Source organism: Austrofundulus limnaeus, unplaced genomic scaffold (assembly GCF_001266775.1).
Source record: "Austrofundulus limnaeus strain Quisiro unplaced genomic scaffold, Austrofundulus_limnaeus-1.0 Scaffold4, whole genome shotgun sequence".
Classification (NCBI taxonomy): Eukaryota; Metazoa; Chordata; class Actinopteri; order Cyprinodontiformes; family Rivulidae; genus Austrofundulus; species Austrofundulus limnaeus.
In genome coordinates this window covers 2,991,022-3,004,877 of record NW_013952406.1, presented here as the reverse complement: position 1 = coordinate 3,004,877, position 13,856 = coordinate 2,991,022, and the positions used below count along the sequence as shown (strand labels likewise).

Below are 13,856 nucleotides of genomic sequence, written 5' to 3'. Positions count from 1 at the left end.
AAATAAACCTGTAACATAAATATATAACTAATGTGTGCACCCCTATCTACATATACATACATAACAATACACATAACACATAAATCCCATTTAACATGTCTGAAAAGGGGTAGGAAGAAGTAAAACTTATTTAAACCGGTCCCTTCTCATACTCCATAATTACACTTGACATGCATTCAGTTTTCAGTTTTATAAAGGTTAGGTTGTAMTTTTAACTACTGTTCTGTTTTAGCAAACTCCTTCAGCGTTACCTTTTTTTTTGCAGAAAAGGCTGTTTCTCTAGTTTTTTTTACAAAAATAACAGTAAATGGTTCAGAAATGATGAATGACAACTGTTTTCTTTGCACTCTTCCTGAGTTTTTTTTTTTTTTTTTTTTTTTTTTTTTTTTTTTTTACCACTGCTGATGCTATATGGAACAAAAATATCTACATCAGATTGACTTTTAAGACCCTGAAAGCAGGACAAGTGACTGGATATATATTTTTTCTTCTACATTCTGGTCCAGCAGGTCCAGCAGGAGGCAGCTGTCTCAAAAAACAACCCAGCAGGAGGAGCAGAGCTGCAGTTTTGGTTAAATTTACAGTTGAATTATAAGTTTACTTTGGGGGGAAAAAATCACACCTGAATAACCGGTAACACTAAATTATTATATTTTTTTCAGTGCTTTAACCAGTTTTTCAGCTGCTAGCATGGTGCTAATGAGTACATCTAATAATCAAAAAGCAGTTGTGGCTCGATCCAGTTCAGCGTTCTTACCCGATGTGATTGGTCCGGAGGGAGATCTCCAAGGCCTTGAGGACCTGCGTGGCATCTTGGATTCTTTTCTTTAACTAAAGGAGAAGTAGAGGTCGCATCAGGACACCGGTGCTCTTAAACCTGCGTTAGATGTAAAAGGAAGACGAGCTTCCCACTGACCCGACGAGACACGCCTCCTTGATCCAGGTAGAAACTCTTAATCTTGGCCAAATAAGTGGACGGGGGGCTTTTCACTTGAAAACGCTCCTGAATATAAAAACACAGAGAGACCAGCGTTTACTTTTTTACTGCTTTCATTATTATTAGAAACCCAAGATGACAGCAGCTGCCTGTAAATACACAGACAAATGAACCGCTCTTTGTTTCCATGCCAACACCTGCATCAGTTGCCACCACGGAAACCTCGCTTCAAGTTGCACACACCACACACCTTCTGAGTGTGTCTATTTGTGTACTTTGTGTCAGCTCTGTGCCACTGAAGGCACCGGAGCAAGAACTCCGCTGTGCGACATGGTTTTTCAGACATTATGAATCATAAATGTTAGAGATCTCACCTGGTCGCACACTAATTCCCATTTCTTCTCACTGTCGTACTGACTCAGCAGCTTCAGTTTGTCTGGAGGCAAGTTCATGGAGCTCTGAAAGAGACAGAAAAAAAGATGTGGTTATAAGAGGCTTCAGCAAAAAAAAAAWTMMTTTTTTTTTAGGGAAAAAGAAACTTAAATCCTTCTTCTTTACATTTAAATCATCCAGTTGGGGACTATATAAGGTGGAACTGCAATGCCTTGGTCTGACTTCCTCCTTATTGTAACTCCACAAGCCCCGCRCCTTTTCTGAGGTGTGTCAGATCAACTCGTTTTGAAGCTGTCTCTTTCAAATCAAAGGTGCTTCATGTCCCATTCAGAAAATGCCATAGAAAATAATGAAAACTGAACTGAAAAAATGACCTAAACAGATTATAAAGATATCTACGCAGCACCAGGAGAAACTAAATTAAACTTTTCTGKCTCTTACTCCAAGTTCTCAACAAAATGTATTTAACGGCTAAAAAAGTCCATTTTGCTTATGTCTCCTTTAAAATTTTCACTTTCGTCCAATATTTCTTGATCCTTCCTGCTTATGTGACGTTTTAAATTCATAAAACTGCAAGGTGATTTCAGTGAAAGCAGAAGAGTGGTAACAGTCTGCACATGACTCAGTGTTTACATGTGTTGTAATCATCTTCCTGGTTGTCAAGTGATACCAGCATACCTAACAAATATCTCCTAGGTAAATGTTCGTGTTAACGGGTCAACGAGAGCTGAAGATCAGAGAAAATGTTGAGTACGACTCTATACATCAAAACAACCTCAGTATCAGTCAAGTTGTAAGCATTTTTTGTGTGTTTTTAAAAGTCAGTAGGCTGTATCTTGGATTGGCTCTGAAAGTTAATCGGTTGTAGATTTACATCCAGTGATGATTTCCTGAAAGAGTCTTTAAAATCCAAACTGTMGTTTATGAGATATTTTGCTAACAGACGCAGACATGAGCATTTATCAGCCAGGAGATCACGAATGAGAATTAGAACAACTTTGCACGATGTTGATCAGAGTAAAACCCCCACCTTCACGGTATCTCAGTGAAGGTTTATTCAGTCATAAGAAAAGTTTCTGTTTGAATGACTGAAATCAACCCACTGAAAAAATGTCACATTTCTCAMAGCTGTAATGTTTTTCCTCTGAAAGGTTTAAGATTCAAAGGACATATGGGTTTTATTTAAAGGGGACCTATTATGCAAAATTCACTTTTTAAAGGTTTTTTTTACTCAACTTTGGGTATGTACTTCTTTAAGAAACTGTCCTAGGACCAAAAAAAAAAATGCACCCAGGGGCATATTTACTGTAAGTAAATGTACTTTTAATGTATATTAACGAAAAGTTTTATACTTCCGTCATTTTGTGATGTCACAAGCTGTATGACAACCCACCGGAACCTGCGTTCAGCCCCTTACCTAGCAACCCCTGGGTGAGACTCCACCTCCTCAGTATAAAAAGCCGTCACCGTGTTGTTGTGCAATGCACAGCAAATTTTACAACAAGTCTCCAATAGGGCAATGGGTAGCGTGTTGGACCAGAGTGGGAGACCAGGGTTCAACACTGGCATGGACATAATTTAATTATTTATTTATTTTCGTTCGTTATGAACACGTTTTTTCATGTACCTCTATTGTTTAGCTTATTAAAGCCTTGTTAAAGTCTATTTGTTCGAGTTTCTGAGGTATTTTGACCGCTGCTGCTCCCTGCTCTGATAACTGCATGCAGAGTGAGCGCAGAGCAGAGGAGGGGGAGAAAAAAAAAAGAAAGAAGCTGCGACCACGACTCTGTCTCTGGGTCTCATATGGTTGTACAAAGGAGCTTCTGCTATTATTAGCCATGCTAATGTAAATGCTGGCTTTGGAGGGCGGAGTTAATGTCAACAGATTTTTGGAGGGCGGAGTTAATGTCAACAGATTTTTAGAGGGCGGAGTTAATGTCAACAGATTTTTGGAGGGCGGCACCAACAGAGCTCATTAACATAAACAGCTCTTCTGAAAGGCAGTCAGAGCAGGCAGAACTAGAAAATGGGAAATTTTATTGTCTGAGAATTATTTTGTGCATTAAATTGAATGAACATGGTCTGGATAGCCCACAGACATACCATAAACATTTCTAGGACCCATAATTGGTCTCCTTTAAATTTGAAGAAGTTTCAGGCAAGTTTGTGCCAAACTACTCATACACATTTTGTTTTGCTGAAACAAATATCCAAACAACTTCTCTGTTCTGTGAACCTGTCCTCTAACACACATTTACTGATAAGACAAATCCATTTTTGTCGACTCTGGGTGTGGTTTCCACATGTGTACACTTGAGAAGCGGTTTGTCGTTTCTTTTTCACATCTAAAAAAAAAACACATTCAAAACGGAAACGACCCGTTGCCTCGATGCTGAGGAGTTGAGCTTCATCCTAGGTGGGGTAAGGGAGGAGCCCTCCTGTGGCTTTTTCTGTGGCACCGGACCGAGCCCTAAAATGATGAATCGCTCACTTTTTTTAAATTATTTAAACTTAGATGAAACTGTGTAGCAATGAAGGAAAGGTGGACCTTCTCTTTTTCTCTTAGAGTTTTCTGGTGCAAAAACGGAGTCCCGGCTTACAATTTTTTTTGTCACATCTTAACAGAACAGTGGAGAGATTCTGCTAAAAGAGGAAGTGAGGTCATACGTTCATATGATGCAGGGGAGGGTGCTGCAGGTTTCCGGCTGCGCGCGCCATCTTTCACAAATATGTCAATAAAATATTTATGCTCACATATTTACATTTTCAGAAGCTTTGTCTCACTCGTTTTTTTACTTTCAGTGATTAAAGACGTTTTGTGAAGTGATGTCARCTCAACCTCGTATATTGTGACATCCTGTGGGATCTTTTAGCTCTAAAGTACGTGTTAAGAGCACCAAATTTTAACTCAAATTCTTGAAAATCGACTGAGTTATAACCATTTTTATGTTGGCTAAAGTTAAGTAGTGTTTGTCTWATTAAATTGGAACAACTCCAGAAGTTAATGAGTTGTTGATGCACYTCTAAGGATAACGTTCAGTTTCACTAAAATCCATTCAGTGATTCACGAGATATTTTGCTAACAGACAAACAATCCAGTAGTTAATTGTAATTTTTACTGATCTCTTGAGTCGTTTCTGGTTAAAWTGAAATTTGCTGTCGTCAGTGGTGTGTTTATTCTTGGGTTGCATCATTTCTTCTTTTGACGACTTGATAAGCATCCAGGAACAGACGTTGTTGTCGTTTTTATTTAGAGCATCTGATTCAGAACAACGTGTGACAGGTCTGGGTGTTTGGCAGTTTTTTTTTTTGTTTTTTTTTAGCACCAGACATCACATCTTTAAACAAAAAAAGCACCAACATCAATCTAAACTCAACAGAGACATGTTTTCTGTCCCCAGATATCTCACTGACTTCTTGCAAAATAACCAGAATAATGGAGATATTTGATGTATGAAGAGTTGCTTTTTTTACTATTTCTACACAAACGACAACAAACGATGATGCATCCTGATGTCATGGTTATGATGAATGGGTTTGAAGTACTGTTTCAGAAATGAATAGACTGTTTTGATTCTAATGTTACTGACTGAGATGTGTCACAATAACCTTTACTGTTCAGTTTATTTTTTTAGACTGTTTTATGAAATGTTTGGCCAATTTGAGATAAAAAAATGATCTTTAACTTTTTTTAAATATCAGGTGCTGTAATTTCCCCTTGGGATCAATAAACTAACATCAATCTTTTTTTWTATGTTTATTACTGATATACAGCAAAAAAAATTGAAATTACAATTTGAGCAGGGCTACAAAAACGTCCTTTTCACATTGTTTTCTGCAAGTATTAATGAAATTTGGGCTTTTTTAAACTTGGGTTTAGACTGTTGAAAGAATGGTGAAACACTTGCTTTCCGGTTCTACACTCTTTCATATAAATATGTTGCCCAACTTCCCCTTGAGGCTGAGCTACCCATGCACGCACTAATCACCCATCTCCAAGCCTGACCTCTTTTTGAATTTATAGAAGAAGTTTGTAATTGCAGGTGAATATTTGTAACTCTGCGAGACAAGTCATGAATTATTGTTTTAAACCCCTGTAAAGACACATTACAATAAAATGTGAGGGGAACAATTGTAGAAAGCACGTTCTCCTGTTTTTACTTGCATTTTGACAGCAAAATTTGCAGCAAATTAAACAAAAATGCTGTTACTTTTCCTACTTTAAATCACATCTGATGGATTCGGTGTATGTTTTTGTTCCTGTGCATCCAGGCTAATTACCATTACCTGTGTGATCCTTTGAGTTTCAATGCTATCCTTTGTTTTCTTACAAGGGTGTGTACCTCAGACACTTACCAGCACTGCGTTGAAGCGCTCATCCAGCTCCTCCTCTGGGGGCATGGGAAGTTTTGGGGGAGCCGGTTGCTTCTTCTGCAAGGTCAGTGTTGGCTCGCTCATGGRTGAAGCTGCCCCGACTGAGTTCCTGGCCTCTCTGCCTTCAGAAGGTTCTTGCTCCAAGCCCCCTACAGCCGCATTCCCCATCACTAATCTCCACACGTAATCCAGGAGGAAAGCTGTGCACAAACCCTTTCACTTAAAAAAAAATTAATCTGTGTATTCCAAAGCAGAGTGACAAAAAGGGATCACTCTAAAGAAACAGGGTTCAGACGTTTGAAGATWAGAAATGTCAACTTCTGCTTCAAGGAATCCTTTTTAGTCCAGATGATGAAAACAGAAGGGTRGTCTTCATGTTTGTCCTGTCACGAGCACATCTGTCTACAAATATTTTTTGAAAATAAAATGAAACCCTAATTAGGGTCTGTCAAAAGCAAGAAGGGACTTACCGCCGTCTCGCTAACTTTTCTCAACTCTGGTTGACTGAGGACTCCTCTGCTGAGTAAAAGAACCGAGGCCTGAGCGAGAGGAAGGAGAGGGGAGTGTGACACAGTCTGTAACACACAGAAACCACAGAAGCACAAAAGCAGAAGAGCAACTTCCTGTGTATGACAGCAACAGAACCTGGTGTGGGGGACAGGGTGAAAGAACAAAGTGGTAGTGTTGGTTTCATAGATACAAGTGTGGGATAATGTGGCGAAAATAAATAAGGATCATGTAAGTGAACACACCAAGTGCATCAGCAGGTGAAAAAAGAAATAAAAAAAGAAAAAGTCCTTACTTTACCATAAAACTAAAGTCTTTGTATTTGCATTGGAGTTGCGTTTGTTTTGCTATCTGAAGGCAGGTCAAAGATGCCTGTCAGGTAAAGGCAGGTTCACGCTTATAATAATAGTGAAACAGCGCCCTCYTGCGTTCAAAGTGAAATACTGCAGGTGCTTGTGCTGCATTCAAGGGTCATCAGATGAATTTCAGCATAGGATGTGTGCTGTATTTTCTTTGTCGTAAAATCGAACAAGTCTTAAAAGGCTTTCAAATAGTTTAAAAGAATTAGCCACAAATAATTAAAATCATTCCAAAAAATGCCTTTTATGTTGGACATAGTTTCGTTGTCTTGAAATTACACAAATATTTCAACAGCATTTATGACTTTTTCAAGGAGCACCTGAAGGCAACAGCATTATTAGTTATTTAGCATTCCAAAATGACTGATCCGACGTCTCCAGAGGACCACTGGAAAGTAAGTAACATTTATTAACGCTCAACCTTTTTAAAGAGCAGTTCGTATATTTTTTGTGTGTCTGTAGCAGCAGTGATAGCCTACACCGTTGTCTAAGCGCTGAGGATGGAACATAGACAGTGGTTGGTTTTCATAGCGCCACAGCTAGCTAACGACGTTAGCTTGATGACGTTTGTAGCTGTTAGCCGAGCAGGCTAGCTAAGTAAACAAAACCCACAGAAAAGGACAATTTGTGTTAGTCGATTTAAAWGATCTTGCTCATAATACAGATCGTCACCTGCACGTACAAGTCAACAACAACACGAACAGAAAAGCCGTTTTTGCCCTCACTAAAAAAAGTACAGAAAGTACATTTAGAGCAGTTTCACAAACTAGTGACCACTTCGCCATAAAACAACCCAGCTGTCTCACAGAATTGYCAATAATGCAAACTAACATAAGCTTTGTGTTTTGATGGCCTACATCAACAATAGATCTGTGATTGAAGCTGTCACAGCTTCCCACCTGTTATATTTGAATTGGTCAAATCAGGGCAAKACTCAGTGGGGTTTTTTGAAATGGCTTACTGTTTTGTCCTTTGTCAACACAAACCTCTTCATCCCAACCTCACAGCTTCTGTTCTCCTCTTTTTTAAATTTATTTATTTATTTATTGTTCCTTGGTGATGGCTGGGCAGACAGATGGGGCTTTTAGTGACAGTGGCTTTGACACAAGTGAGTACTTTCTCATTTTATATCCTTTTTTCCCCCCTCATCTAATTTTATATTTGGGTTTAAAAATGTTATTCTCATTTGTTTGTAGGCAAGTTCAAATAGCTCTTTTTTTATTTGATGAATACTGTTTTGTTTACTAGGTTTCTTTGCTGAAACTATAAGAAAGGGTAGCGTTGTTTCCAGAGCCAACAGTATTGGATCAACAAGTGCCTCTTCAGTGCCAAATACAGGTATTTTGTTTATTATAGAAATGAATTGCTTCTTGCTCAGTTTGACTCGATGCAATCTTTTCTATGTTTGGATTGCAACGTAAGCGCTTGCTGGACTTCTTGTCATCTCAAATGTAACGCAAAGGTTTAATACAAATGGCACACAGAGGATACTTGTTTTTGTTTTCTGCCTCAAATAAATTATTAAACCTGTCCTGATAATTAAAGTGTCATTTGGTGTGTTTGGCCCGAGTGTTTAGAAAAGAGCAGGAACTATTGAGCATGTTAAAATGAGTCTAGCAGTGTAACGTATGTTTGAACAAATGTATTCACTGCTACAGAACTGTGTTCCATTTTGCTTTGCACTTGGTAAAAATTTTCAACAATTGAACTTCAAAAAAATATATTCTAATAATAATTCCACTGATAAATAATGCCAGGTTTCTTCTATTTTTTAATTACTTCAAAAATTTACAGTCAGATAATTTTTGATTTTGGGTCAGCTCAACAAGTAAACGTTTATTGTTATGTTGAAAAAAATGAAATGGCTGTATAACAATAAGATAGTTGTAAATCATGTTTGTGAGGTAACAGATGCCAAATGGCAACATCAGTTCCATTTTCCACAATAAACTCTGTGGTCTCAAACAGATGATGAAGACAGCGACTACAGGCACGAGACGTCCTATAAGGACTCGTATAAAGATCGACGGAGACAAGCGCACACACAGGCTGAGCAAAAGCGCAGGGACGCAATCAAGGTTGGATCATCTCAGCTTTCGACACAATGAAGCGTTTAATTTTAAACGCTCATTGTTCACGGCTTTTTCTAACAACAGAAAGGCTACGATGACCTGCAGTCGATCGTGCCCACCTGCCAGCAGCAGTCTGAGTTTGCAGTTGGAGCTCAGAAGATCAGCAAGGCTACTATTCTGCAGAAAAGTAAGATGTGATCTGACAAAACTGCACATGGAAAAAAGAAATCAAATATGAGCAACTGACTGGCTTTTATTTTAATTAAATCACATTTTATTTATTTATTGTGTTGGTGGTGATTAAGCATTCCAAAGCAGTATTACAAGCTTATTTTGTAGAGAAAGGAAATTACATTTCCTCTTAATTAAGCTGTTTTGTAAAAGTCGAGCTTTATTTGTTTTGTGTTTTTCATGGATGGCAGCCTAACAGGCTTTCTATTAATACTAAATTGCATTTGAAAGTGCATAAAACTACACCTGCAAACACAGAAAAGAGAGTATAGAGAACCTTGCATGCTTAGGTTAAATCAGTGTTTCCCAAAGTTGGGGTCAGGACCCAAAGTGGGGTCCCGAAACTTCAAGGTGGGGTCCTGAAAAGATTTTCTGAATGAATTACATTTTTGCCTTAGTTGTTACAAATGAGTGAGGATAGTATATTTAAAATAGATAAATTTAGTATAAAAATATTGTTACTATGCCCATGTTTTGTTGACCTGATACAAATGTTTATCATCCAAATATAGTTGGGGGCCAGGTCTCTACTGTTATTTTGTGGGTCAAAAGCTGAAAAGTTTGAGAACCACTGCACTTTGGGACCCAATTATGGGTCATGAAGCACCTTGGATAATCTTTAGAAATCAATTTAAAGGGTAATAAAATAATTGCTGATGTAATATTTCCCTATAAATATTACAAAACACAAAATAACTATAAATAAGTGTTTAAATTTGTATACAAACTGTTTAGAATGTCAAAAAGCCTGTATTTTTATGGTTATTCACAAAGTTCGTGTACTCAGACCAGTAATATTTGGGGTCACAAGTTTTTGCCATGGATATTTTGCAGGTCAGAAGACAAAAAGTTTGGGAACCTCTGGGTTAAATAATAATGTGTCAGAATGGCACATTTTGAACGAGGCAAAAGGAGAAACAGCAATGAAAACATCACGTTTTACCTTTCCTGTATTGTGAAGAGATCCCTGACTAATGCTTCTCTTTGTTTCACACTTTTAGCAATTGACTACATCCATTTTCTTCATAAAGAAAAGAAAAAGCAAGAGGAGGAAGTCTCCATCCTGAGGAAAGAAGTGATGGCACTGAAGATCATGAAAACGTGAGACAAAAATTGACATCCTTATTTTCAACTTTAAGTACGCACTTCAAGAAAGTGGCCCAAATCCTTTTTTTTTTTGACCCAAATCTGCTTTTTATGTCAGTCTGAATGTGATAAAACTGACTTCCACTTATCTTAAAAAATACCTGCTCTGTTTTCAATCCAAAATTTGAACTGTTTTGCATCCTTGTAGCTAAATTTTRAGTTTTGAAGCGATGCTAATCAACTGTGGAAACCATTTAGTGAATTTTATGAACATTTTTTTAAATGAAAAAMCTGTGGCCGTTAAATGAATTGTCTTTCTAAACAGGAACTATGAGCACATCGTGAAGGCCCACCAGAACAACCCACAGCAGGGCGAGGATCAGGTTTCTGACCAGGTCAAGTTCAACATCTTTCAGAGCATCATGGACTCCCTGTTCGTGTCTTTCAGTAACTCTGTTTCAACGAGCAGCTTCCAGGAACTGTCCGCCTGCGTTTTTAGCTGGATCGAGGAGCACTGCAAGCCACAGGTGAGGGACGCTTTGGCTCGAATATGCGAGAAACCAGAGATCGTTGTTCTGAGTTAATGACCGTTCCCTCTGTTCTTTTTAAAGACGCTGCGCGAGTTTGTTGTTGGAGTGCTCCGACAGCTCAACGGGCAGCTTTATTGACTGAGGGGGGAAACCCTCGAGCGAACTTCCAGAAATAAGACTTTTGACTGGCTCTCGCCTCTCAGGATGGATTGCTTCATGCCTRGCCTCAGTATTTACACTCACTTCAGCTCATCAGTGTCTCCCTGGCTGCAATTGGATTACCTCATCACATTTTCTGGACAGAGATTAACACAAAAAAAAGGTCTTGGATTGAGTAAATCCTGAGAGGAATCACTTACTCTTTGTCACTGAGAGTTACATCCAGATACATGAGTGTATTTTGGCACGCAGCTAATTACTTAATGCAGTAACTTGAGTTCAGCATTTAGAGGAGTCAAAACCAGTTAAGACTACTTATAGATGTAGTAAATTGATAGTATTGATTCTGCTTGGCCACTGGCTGCAGACAGAAGGCAGAGAACACATAATCAAGACGTATAATAAGCTTCAAACTGTGGTGCATGAACAGAGCCACTCCTGGTTTTTATTGGATAATTGAAATCTTTTCCCTACGTTATTACAGGGTTTTCAGGCACTTTAATGTTTGTTTAATATATGTGTTCATTAGGATGTTATGTGGTGCCTCGGAAATAACGTTGCTTAATTTTAAATACTCTGTTGCCTTTGGTGTGACGAGACTTCAGGTTGAAACAGGTGGAGTTTGGATATGATCCAGAACTTTTGAAATGTTGTAAATATGCCGCAGTTGGCYAGAAGACAGCTTTTTATTTGTGATGGTTTAGCTGCAGCTGCAGTCAAAATCAGTATTTTCAAACTTGTTAAAAAGACGATGATGATCCTTTTAAATTTCTGATTTATTTTTAAATGCAATGAAAGGTGGAAACTTGTTTTAATTCTATTTTTGAGACATGTTTACTTATGAGAGTTGTTCTGATCAGAAAATTATTCCCGTCTTTCTGAAAGCCAAACAGGTTCCTGGTTAGAAACGTAAATCTTTGAAAATATTTGATTCATAAATGAGAAGCTCTTTGATTTGTCTATTTCCTGTAGAAAATATGTTCAACTCTTTTTACACGAAAAAATGAATACAAGAAATGTAAATTTTACATTAAAAAGGTCATGATCTTCTATTTGAAAACATGTTTTGACTGAACCTTTCTCTAAATTGCAGGTTCGAATTGCTTCTGGTGGTTTGAAATAAATCACTAATAATGCTGAGTTTTATTAGATTAGATGGCACCAGTGATGAATCAAATCACTTTTCGGAGAGCGGTGTCAGTTATTTTATTTTCCCTTAAATTTACCTAAAATACAATGTAGGAAAACTGCAAGATAACACGACAAAATCATACAGGTTTGCAGTGCTGACCGCTCGTCTTGCATAGAATCTATAATAAAACAGCTTATATGTTTTCAGGAGTCGAACTTTATGGCTAAAAATATAAAACCTTTGAGTAAAACAAGTGAAAAAAAACATGAAACAGTTCACTGCAAAATGTAAACATGAGAACAACAAAAGGACTGCTTTTATGAATAATTTGACATTTTCTCTGTAAGCTCAGGATTGCTTTAATGTTTTAAAATAGGGACAACAGAAACCACAGTTGCCTAAAGGATCACAACCATCCCTCAGTGCAGTCCCAAATTTTGTACAAATATACTTGGAGTTTGATTTTTTTTTCTTTTCTCGTCAGAATTTACAAAASATTTTACTATTTATTTCAAAAGAAATGTAATAAATAAAGAATACACTGCTGCTCAGACTGCTGTGATGTGTAATTGTTTTCTCAGATACGGTCCACGCAGACTTGAATTGATGAACATGTCCTTGTTCATGTGCTTGGGGGAGCCACCTTACAGTCTTCATCAGTCTCCACTCCAACTTCTTCCTATAAAAAAGAGAAAATAACGTTAAGCATTTTGTAGGATTTTACATTTTGAACAGTTGATTTTGTTGCTTTCGCTCACCAGTAACTCTTTTTTGCTCTTTGGATATCCCTCCAGGATGGCGTTTATCATGTCTGAAGCCTGAAAGAAATGAAAAAAAAATTTTTTTTTTACCATAATTAAACATTTCCTTACAAAAGCTACAATTTCAAATTTAYAGAATTTACCAGTCTCTTCCTTTTTTTCCACTCTTTCCCATAAACATCTCGCTCTTTATAAACCTGTTCATTCAAACAAACGATAAGTTATTGTACAGGAAATGCAGAAGTAACAATTTTGTTTTCGAGACATTCCCACCTTCTCTTTCTCTTCTGGTGTGACATGATTTGTAGCSGACTTTATCTTCTCCAGACGAGCTTTGTACCCAGAATTCTCAGCTTTCAGCTCCTTTATCTCTGCCACCATGTCCTCAGTTGTGAGGGAACTGTTCAGCTCCTTCAGCTCTAGTGGCAAATGATTGAACTTTTCAGAGAAAATCCTTACAACAGCGTTTTATGCACTGAAACACGTTCCACAGGTCAGCAGTGTCTACCTGCATCTAGCTGTCTGCAGCTCTGTGTGAGGGACTGCAGCTCTGCACCAAGCTCTGAGATCTGACCATCCATTGCCTTCAGGTCTGAATCGTTCACATCTTTAAATTGGTCCTGTATGAGATGAGGAATAGTCAAATTAAATAGTTACTTACATAGATCCTGCCCACAGTAATACATTTCAAACAGACTAACCTGATTGGCAAAGTATATTTTCTGCTTGCCATATGTTTTCTCCTTTATCTTCCCCTCCAGAGCCAGCAGCTCCATGGCTTTGACCACTGCCTGATTGGAGAAGTACGTTGTCAATCATRGAGCTACATTCACACGACATAAACAAATGKAYTTTATGGAGAAAAATCTAACCTCACCGTTTTGCCCAATCCGTGCTGCTTCTGCAAATTACAGAAGACATCCTGGGCACTGTAAGGTCGGTTCTTTTCATTTAAATAGGCAAGAATCAGTGACGTCCCTATAACGACATCAATGCTACGATGTTACTGTATACATGTGGCAACACTGACGCATCTTTCTTGCATTTTTAACACCTGGAAATAAGTCGCTAACCTAGCTAGCGTTAGCTAAGAAGCTAACTGAGCTAACAGTTTTCACTTATTTTCATTTATAGCAAACGTGTGTTGCTTTCTCTATAAGTGTCCAATAAGACAAATGCTTTAGTTCAATCTAAAAATTGTCTGACAAATATATATTTTAACATACCGTTATCTTTTTTGCTCATTTTCAACGTCGCCACTTTCACTTCAGCCTTCTCTCGATTGAGTTTCGCGCAAAAAATGTACGTCACAGAT

General features: G+C 37.9%; 3 protein-coding genes across 5 annotated transcripts in view; 1 reads left to right on the top strand and 2 right to left on the bottom strand.

The window, feature by feature from the left end:
- The window catches only part of fmnl1a (formin-like 1a), a 12,021-nt gene extending 5,247 nt beyond the window's left edge, over positions 1-6,774 (bottom strand). Inside the window, exons 1-5 of the mRNA XM_014021830.1 lie at positions 6,512-6,774; positions 5,687-6,243; positions 1,312-1,395; positions 917-1,003; positions 758-831 (exon numbers count right to left, since the gene is read on the bottom strand). Of these exons, the coding sequence (XP_013877284.1) occupies positions 758-831; positions 917-1,003; positions 1,312-1,395; positions 5,687-5,872 (431 nt within the window). The 5' untranslated portion in view covers positions 5,873-6,243; positions 6,512-6,774. The remainder of the gene's footprint in view (positions 1-757; positions 832-916; positions 1,004-1,311; positions 1,396-5,686; positions 6,244-6,511) is intronic.
- Positions 6,775-6,904: 130 nt separating this feature from the next.
- mlx (MAX dimerization protein MLX) lies at positions 6,905-12,331 on the top strand. The gene is made up of 8 exons (XM_014023432.1): positions 6,905-6,965; positions 7,642-7,678; positions 7,819-7,908; positions 8,539-8,648; positions 8,727-8,829; positions 9,875-9,974; positions 10,285-10,486; positions 10,571-12,331. The coding sequence occupies exons 1-8, from the start codon at positions 6,930-6,932 to the stop codon at positions 10,625-10,627; spliced, it is 735 nt and encodes a 244-aa protein (XP_013878886.1). The 5' UTR covers positions 6,905-6,929; the 3' UTR covers positions 10,628-12,331.
- Positions 12,124-13,856, bottom strand: psmc3ip (PSMC3 interacting protein). Of its 3 annotated transcripts, none has more exons than XM_014023444.1 (8): positions 13,768-13,856; positions 13,419-13,519; positions 13,243-13,332; positions 13,050-13,161; positions 12,815-12,960; positions 12,685-12,738; positions 12,539-12,598; positions 12,124-12,459 (listed from the first exon to the last, which is right to left on the bottom strand). In XM_014023444.1, the coding sequence occupies exons 1-8, from the start codon at positions 13,784-13,786 to the stop codon at positions 12,403-12,405; spliced, it is 639 nt and encodes a 212-aa protein (XP_013878898.1). In that variant the 5' UTR covers positions 13,787-13,856; the 3' UTR covers positions 12,124-12,402. The 3 variants fall into 3 exon arrangements, with proteins under 3 accessions (XP_013878898.1, XP_013878907.1, XP_013878915.1); XM_014023453.1 differs by having other exon boundaries at positions 13,414-13,519; positions 13,768-13,781; XM_014023461.1 differs by lacking the exon at positions 13,419-13,519 and having other exon boundaries at positions 13,243-13,364; positions 13,768-13,830.

Bases quoted from the DNA above. Each gene is read 5' to 3' on its own strand.
- mlx (XM_014023432.1), top strand. From the start codon at position 6,930: ATGACTGATCCGACGTCTCCAGAGGACCACTGGAAA. The intron at 8,830-9,874 runs GTAAGATGTGAT...TCACACTTTTAG, and splicing joins GGCTACTATTCTGCAGAAAA to CAATTGACTACATCCATTTT. The intron at 10,487-10,570 runs GTGAGGGACGCT...TTCTTTTTAAAG, and splicing joins AGGAGCACTGCAAGCCACAG to ACGCTGCGCGAGTTTGTTGT.